Raw genomic sequence first — 11,313 nt, forward strand, 5'->3', positions numbered from 1 at the left:
TTGTGGTCACGTTTTAGGGTGATGACCCTTTTTTGGGGGGGGGGAATAACCCGCTCAAAAGAATCTGGTGCTGAACTTCTGTTGTATATTTTCTTGTGGTTTTATACTGTCCTTTACAGATGCAACTGTGACTGTATTTGGAGGAATAAAGGTGTTTTTTCCCTAAATTCCAAATGAGCGTCATGATTAAAATAATTATCCAGGACACATAGTCAACCTGGCATATGTTCCAGACCCACCTGCCATAGATGAAAATCTGTAAAAGACTACAAATATTTTTGAAATGTTGCAACCAATAAAATGGACAGAAAAAAAAAACTTGATACAAGATGCAATCGGCTTTCCTATTGAGATTGTTACTCCAAGAGAAAATTCCATGACTAATTAAATGTTATTTTGTATAGGTTTTTTTTAAACTGCATATTGATTTTTTTAATAAATAACCTTAATTCAAAGGCAAATCAGCCTTAAAATCACTATAAACCTGAGATTTAACAAAAATAAATAAAAGGAGGCAATCTACACTGACCTTTATTCTTAAAATAGTTAAAACTTGGAAAATGCCAGCAATATTTGAGAGCTCAGAAGATGAGAATATAAAATGTGGCCTCGCTTACTGTAGTCTGAGAGGGTCGGTGAATATTTGCACAGAAGCCAACTTTCGGGAACACAGTTAAGACAAATTGGCCTCTTGGTTGAGGAGGGGATTGAGATCTAATTTTGTCTTCTCTATAGCTGCGATCTTGGCCCTACGAGAAGGTCGCACTGCAGGAACTGGGTCGGGAACATTTTCTCCATCGCTGCGTTTAAAAGAAAAAAAAAAGGGGGGGGGGAAATACATGTGAGATTGATATAACTATTTGAAGAAATAAAGGCAAGTCTCACCTCTCCTCGGAAGACTCTGCCCTCCTGCTTGCCTTTCTGCCTCCTTTGGCCGTGCTGGCCTTCCTCTGACCTGCACACACGCTCATGTCACCTCACAATGATGGAAATTGAAATTACAGCCCGCTTTACCTTTTTTGCTTCTCTTGGCTGACTTTAATGGCTCCTCTGATACGGTTTCTGTAGAAACATACACCATGATTCAATGAGTCACCCCCCTTTATTCGAGGCACCGTGAGGCATTTTTTTTAAAATCCACTTATCAACATGTTAGAAATAAAAACATAATCCTCTTACAAAAAGACTGAAAAAGTCATGCCCGCACATAGTGCGGTCAAAATGTTTGATTGCAAGTCGTACCCTCCGCGTTGACATCCAACGGCTGCAGCGCAGATGCACCGAGGACTTCGGCTTGCTCTTTCGAATCTACCAGTTGGGAAATCATCTTCTCCAAAGCGCGGAGACAGACGCGGTCCTTCACCATCTGAGGAGCACCACGGGATGGAAGTCGAAACTTTGAACGGAGCCGGCGCAGAAGAAATTGACAGCTGTGCTGTTGTACACGGGGATGTGGCGTACCTGGACGAGCTGCTGCAAAAGTGAGAGCAGGTCTTTCTTGACAGTCTCGTTGCGGCTCAGCTCCAGGTAGCTCAGCATCTTGGCATAAAGGCGCACCTCCGGGGCAGTCGGGTCCCGCAACATCTCACCACACACGCGCACCGCCAAGTAGTCGTGGACGCTCACTTCCTGAAGCCACGCACGCACACACACCTCAATTGTATCTGTTGTCTCAATGTACCTAATGCAGTGCATGACAGATAAACACTTAAAAGGACAGTCAAGCCTGGGCTTTTTCTTTGGCTTTTTTATGATGCAACCGCAGAGGAGTGATGCCAAAGAGGAAAAGCGTGACAATTACCATAGAACCAAAAATGTCTTCAATTATAATGTCAGAAAGCAGTGCACATCTGTTTTGACTGATGAATACCTATGCAACCATTTTCTATTGGGCCTGTCCTTACTAAGGTCAAGAGTGAACGGGAGCCTCGCCCAGGGGTCTGTGCGAGAGGTGGGCTACTTTTGGTCAGCTTGCCACCCAATCACAGGCCACGTAGCGTGACAGACAACCAATCACACTCAAATTCGCACCTCAACGGCAATTAAGAGCACGACCCACTATTCTTTAATGCGGCCAGGCTCACCCACGAACATTTGTTGGCTTTTATTTAGCAGTTTTTTTCCCTTAAGCTGGTTATTTAAAATACCGGTATATTTATTTGTATTAATCAGTACATGAAATAGTTGGTTACTTCATGTAATATTCTGAATATACTGCATATTTCACAATCATTTATTAGTTACTTATACCTTGAAATTTATTTTAAACAACAAAACAGGGGAGGGAGGGTAGTATCAGAGCTAAAACAGAGGCTCACGCCTCTTTGTAAGGACTTTTTTCAACTCTACTAAAGTGTAGAAGTGAGTGGGTGCCAACCTCTGTGTCCGCAGAAGGCTTCAGAAGGACACTTGGACGGGTCAGTTCCACAAAGAGCTCTATCACGTTGTTAATGTCTATCTCTGCCAATGGAGAAGTGGCAGGTGCATTCATCAGCGTACGCATGGTAGGAAAGAAGCTCTCCTCCACAACTTCCTGGTGGACCCTAACACACAAACACAAAGTGCCATGCTTGTTAGTATCGCAGGTGAGGTAGCACCTATTGCAGCTGACTTCGGGCGAAAGGTGGGCTCGTCACCACAAACACTTAAGCTGAAGGATTTTGAAAAAGAATATAACTGCAATTTTCTCACTTTACTTCAATTGCGAATTTATCTGCCATTATTTTTTAAGGTCATCTTCCCATGTATTTTTTAACAAACAAGTAATAAATGAATCCGCAGAACAATAAATTATATCAAATATATTATACATGGATGATTTGAAGTAGTACAAAAGTATTCATATTCGCACAATAACTAAACAAACAGACAAAACGTTTTCAACCAAAAAAGTTATTGAAAACCAAATTGAATAAAAGCCAAAGTAATTTGTAAAGGGGGTCTGACCTGCTCTCGCGGGCATAGAGATGGAAAAAGATGCCCAGGCAGTGTCGGAGACGGACGTCGTCCTCAGTAACCGGGTTGTACCACAGCAGAACCAGACGTGACAGGATCTTCGCACTGGACATGCGTCCCGTGTACATCAGTTTGGCCAGACCCTCAGCCGCCTCCGTGCGCAGTTCGGACACCTGCATGTGACATTTAGGAACGCGTGTTGTGTTAGAAAGTCATGTCATTGAAAAGTTTGACGACAGACTAGTTCGTGATTATTTTATAGCAAGATGAATGGTGTTTGCTTCACTTTAATTCTTTGTATTATTATCGAGCCTCCTTGTTCTTTAACCTGAACACACTCATCCGGATGGCACAACTCTAAAAAAAATAATTATTGGAGACACTATGCTTTAACATTTGATGGTTCTCTCCATGTTATGTTGGGATTTGCCAAGAGAATATTGAAAGTTATTCCATGTGCAAGCTGACCTCATTATCCAGGAGCTCCGACAGCATCGCCAAAATGCTCTGAGCCGTGTCCTCTGACTTGACCTCAGCCTGTGCCACCACTTCCTCCTCCTCCTCCTCCTGGTCTGGTGATCCCGGCAGCTGATTCTTCTGACCGCTGCCAGTTTCAGAGAGCAGCTGAAAACCGAACAGTAGCAGCAAGTCGATGACTGCTCGCAGAGCGATGATACGAATCTTGACCTCGTCCAGCTGAGCGATCTAAAAAGAGAAAGTGCACCCATAGACATTGACATGTTACTTTTAAGTGTCCTGAGTGTGCGGTGCATAGAAGAGGTTGAACTTTGGAACCCCTGATCAAAATGACAAATGTCATATCCAAAGAGGTGGTGATCAATTGATTCAAGACAATTTAGTGCAGACAAAGATTTTGATTGTACAGCCTTGAAGGAGGTCAATTGTAGAGTCTTTACTGTTTTATAGTGCTTAATGCATAGTTCAGATAACTAAAAGGTGTGCAAAACATTACCTGTAAGAGAAGGACCATGTGGGTGCTGGCGAGCTCTTTGCTATGGAGAGCGCATGTACCCAAACATAAAACAGCCATACTGCGGACAGTGGGGTGAGGATTTGCGATGCCGGGCAGGATCTAACGGGAAAAGAGGTCACTTCAACCAGCAATCTATAAATTTCATCAAAACCACTCCCTTCACCATGTATCAAAATACATGGAGGTACATATGCAAACGACTAGTTGTTCCGACACAATGAATGACATATACGGTACTTTCAAAAAGTGACGAGGGCCATGAATGTTGATTCTCTAATAAGTGAAAAGGCCATTTGCGCTGGTAGTTCATACCAGTGAGGACATTAAGGCACTTATTGTCGGGTTGATTCGATTCTTGATCTTCATCTGCTTGAGCAGCTCAGCACACATTGTAAGACACCTCAACAGAGTCTCAGGGTCGTTCTAGACAACAAGACGAACAAATTGGATTAGTTGATACAGTAGCTGAATTTTTTTCTCCTGCATATACCAGATTTCTTTTGACAGTTACCTTTGCTTGAAAAAGATGCCATGAAACCAATTAATTTGCTGGGGACATTGCCCACTTTGAATAAAGAAATGCCTCACCTCAAACATACATCTCCCTTTTTACCACCTAAACAAACAAAATAAAAGGCACTGACACTAATATTAGATTGATTATAAAACATACGGTATTTTGTACCAGGTCAAATATCTGAATGAGTGTCACGATTTATAAAGTGGCACTGAAACTTATTCATGCATAAGATTGTCCATTACATTAAGTTTCTAGATGTACAAACTTCCAACATTCAGTATGGCCACTTTCAAAAGTGACCATTTGTTGTATTCAGTGATTTAAACTATTCTTGTTTTGTTGGTTCGCTACAAACTAGGTTAAGTTTGGATACATTTTTGCAAATGAACACAATACAAATGATAATGCAGTTTGAAAAAATCAAAATAATAAATACAGTGACTGTATGCCGTATGGCATATACAGTAAAACAATTGACTAAACAACGAACGTCCGCTGAGAGATCATACTGTAAAAGACACAGACATGCGAACCAAATGAACCTTCAAACAACACTCAGGGATGAGTCCGGGGTGTTGTATATTTATCTTCGTCTGTAACTATTAACGAGGACACAGGAAACAACAGCACATCTGTGATTAATTGTGAAGCTCTCTTCAGAATGCTAAACAACGATGTGTGTGCCTTGTAACCATGGCAACAGCTCGGAGTGAAAAAGGGGTGGACTGTTTTCTTCGATCGCTTTTCTTTTGGGTGGGCGTCAAATCCCTGGTCTGTAATGATTTTCGGAAGACTCAAACATTTTCCGCCTTTTAACCCCAGATTGTTACAGCCAACAACGGCACGCGCACAAGGCCTGTTCAATGGCAAATGAGGCTGTTAGCAGGGCTTGTCAACCGATGTGTCCGCGAGCAATGGATTGTGGGTAATCCAAAGAGCTCGAAGCACTCTTATTATTTAACGCATTTGTCCAAACAAAGGCATTCATGTATGGAGCGTTGCAGTATACTTTAGACACAGTTTGAGGTGACGCCCCAAACGTCAGGTACCTTCTCAGTACGGATCTCATTGTCGGCTGGCTGGGCGCTGGCTGCGATCTCCTCAAGGACCTTGTTGCGCTGGTTTTCCTGCTCAGTGATGGAGTCCTTCAACTGGGCGGCGCGACCGAAGTCCTGAGCAGCGATGCATTCCTCCAGGGCTTGTTTAATCTCGATGATTCGCACCTTTATCTCTGCTAGCTAAATGGGAGATCGAGAAGCAATTAGAGGAGGAGGAGGATTATTCCTTAGCTAAAAGCACTCTGGAGGATTCTTGACAAAAGCCAATGAGAGGCAGCAACAATAACGACAACAACAGCGGCAGCTGAGGCTCTGGGCCAGGCTGCCGCTGTCTGGAGACAGTACTCTCTAAAGAAGTGTTTCCAAACCATGGGTACATGTGTACTCATCGGGGCATGTGAGCACATCACAGGGGATACGTGGAAACATGCAATACTGTATTTCCAAGATGATAAGTAAATATTCTCAGTCATTTGCTAAGCCCGTCAATAAAATGCTACCGTTGGTGTGCTCTACAACTTGTTTCCATGAGAGACATGTTTTTGTTCCTGATATTTGAAGTTTAAATGCCTGCTTAAAGGGGAGTTATTTAAATAAGCACCATTTTTGCTGGTAAACGTTCAATTTATTTTACTGGTATGCATTTATTTTAAAGGCAACATATTCAATGTTTATGTTCAAGTTAAAAAGAAGATAACGCCTGAAAACTAAATCTTACAATTAAGAAGCTGAAATAAAATGATGTTCTACTTTTGGAGAATCATCAACCCTTATTAGTTTGGGGTTACTCAAGGTATGATGAAAGGATTAAGGGTAAACAAGAAAAAAAAATTGGTAACCACTGCTCGCAAGAATAGATGAAGGGACGTGGGGGGGAGGAGACAGGAGAACGTAGTAGATGGGAGCAAAGGATGCTCATTGCGATTAAGATGCAAGGAAGGAGTATAAATCCTGAGAGGCTTTCAGTGATGGGGAAAAATACGAAAAAACAAGACTTTCTATTTATTCAAGCAGATGGAGAGCCATCTCTGCATACACAGTATATTCACCAACTTTAATCAGTCAGCTGCACTTTGCCTGTTAAAATAAATAACAGCCATCTGCTGGATGGAGAGAGAACATTTGGAGGAGGATTTTCCGAATGTTCCCACCTGAACCTGCTGGCGACGACTGCCGTTCTCGTCCACCGGGTGACTCGTTTCTGTGATTGGCGCCCGCACATCCGAGATTATTTCCGCCACCTGTAGTCCAGCAATCAAATTAGAAAACATTATTTTCAAGAAAATTTGGGATTTCGCTTCCCCTTTAAAAATATGTTTCACTTTAACATACACAGAATTGCCAAGAGGGACGACAAAACGTATGTCAGAAATTGATCTCACTGTCTGAATGCGTCGCTGGTCATCGGGCATGAGTGTGAGGAGCTTCTCGGTGAGCAAGAAGACCAGTGAGGAGGGTGTCTGTGGCAGAGCCAACATCTCCTGCAGCACTGCCAGAACACGCTTCCTGTAAAGGTGAACTGATATTAGTCTAAAAATGACAAGCCCCTCAGCTATTCAAACGCGTCAATCAAACTTCTTACCTGCCACCTTCCTCGTTGGTGTCCAGGCATCCAATGAGATGGATGAGCTGCTGAGAGATAAAATCCTTGGTCATAACCAACTCCAGGTGGTTCAAGTCGGCTTTCTGCTCTTCCGAAAGCATTGGAAGTGCCTTCAAATACCTGCACCGTGTCAGAATTGACAGTTAGAAAACAGCAGCAGCGGCTACCCCCCATACCTGGTCATTACATGCTGAGTAGCAAATAGCAAGAGAAGATAATTTTTTGAAAAAGAAGTCTTTGGTTATCTGGATTGTGTAGTTCTATCTAATGAGGTGCTAAATCACACAAATTCTACAAATCAAACCCATTTGTTAACATTATAGTTGTTATAATATTACCAATGGCTCCCAGCTAACTTACAGCAATCTTTGCAAATACAGTACACGAACATTCAAAACAAATATAAATGTGCCTTTAGTCATTGTGATTCACCTCATTAAAAATGTGACACTTTGTTTAGCAATTTCCCTTGACATGTGCTTGTGTGCATGCAATGGCTCTCATACTCGTAGAGGTAGTCGGCGTAAGTGGCAGCATCCGGCAAGACCTGCTCCAACATTTCATCACCATCATCACCTTTTTCCTTGATAAACTTGCAAAGGGCTCCCCAGTAAAGCACATTCTCGCATGTCAGTGATTCCACTGGGATCAGGTTCCTGTTCAAACACAGACATACAATCATGGTTTACCTATTCAAAAGGCAGAAAATAACTTGACAAATGTACCTGCTGTTCAACTGCAATCTGTTCTGCATCAGCTCATCAGTGTCCATGCCTTTGAAAATGGCATTCAGCATCTCCAAAGCTGTTTGAGCGCAATTCTCTACATCAAGCCTGTGGAGAAGCTCCACGACATTTCCATCCAGTCGAAGAAGCCAGGCAGGTAGTAGACGGGAGCACACAACCTCTTTTACTGCTTCTACAACACATGCAACCAGTCGGGCAGAATCATTGTAAAGCTCTGTAATCATTTTAAAGGTCTGTGCAATTACTATACGGTAACAGGCCGAAACTATTGTTACCTGATGTGTCGTGGAGTCCCTGCTCCAGTAAGCTCACTCTCTGTGCAATAGACAGAGCTCTAACATGAACCTTGTCAGCCAGAACCTTTGAAACAAGTCAAAGATATCACAAATGAAAAATATATAATAATGTAGCAAAACACAAATACACACACGCACACGCACGACTGCAGAGGTGTCTACCTGGTAGGCTAGTTTGCGGACATTTTCTTTAACATCCCGGGTGCGTTTGAGTACTCTTGGGAGGGTGCAAGGAGAAATAGCAATGCAAGAGAGGACAGCCCGGCGCACCTCAGCATTGGTGTCATTTTCTAGAATCAGCATGAAAGCTGAACGGGGATGAGAGAGAAATAGAGTATTGTGACAAACAACACTGGCCAAAAGCAAGTACATCTGTTGATTCACTACTATAATGACAACATAGAACTTGAATATTGTTTTTGTCGCTGTCCATCATGGTGTTAGTTAGCAGGTTATTTTCTGGTTCAAGGAGGATGAAAAAAAAATATGGGTGGTACCATATCGATTGTGGATGAAATTCAGTGAGGTCATTGACTAAATAAGGTGTGCATATTCCTCATAATCTGAAACAGTAGGTTAGATTTTCTGAGGCTATGGTCCTCAGTTGGAAAAGAGTGGAGTTTGCTCTCCAGTTTGGTGATGAGATCCTGCCCCAATTGGAGGAGTTCAACAATCTTAGGGTCTTGTTCATAAGTTAGGGAAAAAGAGAGCGAAACATTGATTGGTGCAGCATCTGCAGTGTCTCAAACTCTGTATTGGTCTGTCATGGTGAAAAAGGAGATAACTAAAAGGCAACGCTCTCGATATACCAGTTATCAAATATCAAAAATTCTTCTGGGAATACACACCATTGATGGTGGGACAATCAGGATCACTTGGTTGCTGCAGTCGGGTCATGGCCAAGGCAGCCTGGATGCGTACATTGGGAAACTTGTCAGTGACACGCACCAGCATAGCTTGATGGATGCGATCGAAGAGGTCGTCGTCGATCTGAGCGTTCTCTGCCATGCTGCCAAGCATCTTGTTGATAAGCTGGCACACGCGAAAGCGCACTGCATGGCTGTTGGCTTTATGAGACTGAGAAGGAGATCACATCAGTTTAGATGAAATACAAACAGGCACGATGGGAAAAGATTATATTGTACACAGATCATCAACACAACATCATTTACAGTGACCCATAAATCCATCCATTCATTTTCTATCGTGCTTGTCCTCATTACGGCACGCAAGAGCTTATAAATTTCAGGGTAATTTTAGCTAAACTCTAAATGTTAGCACTTTTAGAGCAGTTGACCTTCAGAGGTTCATGCTCAACTACTGTGCACAACAAGAGGCAAGGTGATGTTCGCAACAAATAAATAAATAATTAATACACTCTAGGCATGTTTCAGAGCAATGGGTAACACAAAAATATTGTACCAATCTACATCAATCTATACGGTCCAGTATATAAACATGCAACTTGAAGTAGCAGTTGCAATTTAAAGCAGTGTTTTAACTAAGTACCGAAGAGTAAGTGTGGGTTATATACCTCCAGCAGGAAGTTGAAAAGGAAACTCAAAAATGGATGATCATCATCATCATCATCATCATCATCGGTATTATCATCATCATCATCCGCTTCCTTCTTTTCCTCTTCATCAGCTTTTGGTGGCGACTGAAAACTTGTGGCGAATCTTGCTGCAAATTCAATGACGTTTTCCACTGTGGGCTCACGCTTGTAGACAATCATGGCATATTTCAGGTATTTGACAAACTCTTCGTGGAACAAGGTCTTGTCCTCCAGCTAACAAAGAGAATATTTTAAATGTATTTAACAGAACACACAACATCAAATAGGTATTGTTCCGAACCTTCTGAAACAGGTTTCGATTTATAAAACAAACAAAAACATTTCGTTTAGCCTCACTTTGTTGTAGCGGGTCCTCAGGCTCGCCACAAGTTTCGCCTTGTTGATGTGGCCTTTTTGAGCGAACTGAAATGCCTCCTTGACGTCTATTTCGTTGTCCACAGCCATATTTTCCTTCACAGACAACACCTACCGTTAATTCCAGATATGTGTTTGTACAGTCTTCTTACTGTTTAGCTCCAGTGAGCTTTGTCGTCAGTTTTGTCTCTAGTGTATAGTTAGCAAAAGCAGCATAGCCACTCATCACAAAAACCCCAGACAAAAACAACGTAGCCTCTCTGTGTGTAAATAAATTCACCCCAACGAAACGCTACAAATCTACAAAATACTTACTAACATATTGAAACAATCAACGTTTTATTTCCTTCGAACATCGTTATTTAATAGGAAGTTAAATTACCTTTCCGACTTTTTCGTGCCGCCTGTTTTCAAATCCAACAACTGTTGCGATCTCGCGAGAACTGTGATACGAGTACTTTTAATGTGCCCCCAGTTTAGTCTCACAGGTGTATTTGTCGGTTTCCCTTAAAGCGCTTCTTATTTTGCGCGAAAGTTTGAAGGTACAGTTTGTTTGTTTTTTAATCACAAAAAACCCGCTAAGTAGACAACTTCAAATTCACTATCTATGATTCTTTATAAAATAAAATCGTACAAAAGGTATCACTGTGCACCAGCTACAACAATTTTTTTTTTGCAATATCTATTCATACTTATTTGTCATTTTTTTTGTACAATGCAGTCATAACTTTTTTAATGAGTGAATACGTGGATGAATGAATGAAGTAGCTCTTTGTCTGTTTACAGTGCTACAACACCAAAAACGGCAACCTCTCAAACCAGCATCTCTGACAGTGTCAATCAAAGCGACAAATATGTCTTTGTAAAAACAACATTGTAATACTACTTTTTTTTAAACATTTAAATAGTATCAATTTAAAAGACTGTTGTTATCATAATTACTGTCTGCTCTGGCAATAAAAGCCTGACAGCAACCTTAATAATGTCTCACCTTTACTGTAGTCATATTAGATTATTGGTTGGTTTGCTTTTCTGTTTATTTGTTATTGCAAAACGACACCCAGTCCAGTTTAACAGATCTCCGCTAGATGACTAATCAGTATTTTTGTTTGTGTCCCAGTTCAAATCTTTATAGCGGTCGCAACAGACAGCTTACCCACGAGCGTGCACAATATATGTGCAACCATCAGCCACCCATCTCTGGAAATCAA

The 11,313-nt window shown here is 41.7% G+C and overlaps 1 protein-coding gene across 1 annotated transcript; it reads right to left on the bottom strand.

Moving 5' to 3' along the window:
- Positions 1–513: 513 nt before the first annotated feature.
- Positions 514–10,569, bottom strand: ncapg (non-SMC condensin I complex, subunit G). The gene is made up of 22 exons (XM_019876647.1): positions 10,485–10,569; positions 10,085–10,198; positions 9,707–9,961; positions 9,021–9,249; positions 8,335–8,480; positions 8,152–8,236; positions 7,856–8,048; positions 7,637–7,786; positions 7,110–7,250; positions 6,910–7,033; positions 6,679–6,768; positions 5,519–5,707; positions 4,262–4,372; positions 3,929–4,048; positions 3,424–3,660; positions 2,947–3,128; positions 2,378–2,543; positions 1,462–1,629; positions 1,243–1,366; positions 1,015–1,062; positions 886–955; positions 514–800 (listed from the first exon to the last, which is right to left on the bottom strand). The coding sequence occupies exons 2-22, from the start codon at positions 10,190–10,192 to the stop codon at positions 674–676; spliced, it is 3,063 nt and encodes a 1,020-aa protein (XP_019732206.1). The 5' UTR covers positions 10,193–10,198; positions 10,485–10,569; the 3' UTR covers positions 514–673.
- Between the last annotated feature and the right edge of the window lie 744 nt (positions 10,570–11,313).

This window comes from Hippocampus comes, unplaced genomic scaffold (assembly GCF_001891065.2).
Source record: "Hippocampus comes isolate QL1 unplaced genomic scaffold, H_comes_QL1_v1.1 scaffold51, whole genome shotgun sequence".
Classification (NCBI taxonomy): domain Eukaryota; kingdom Metazoa; phylum Chordata; class Actinopteri; order Syngnathiformes; family Syngnathidae; genus Hippocampus; species Hippocampus comes.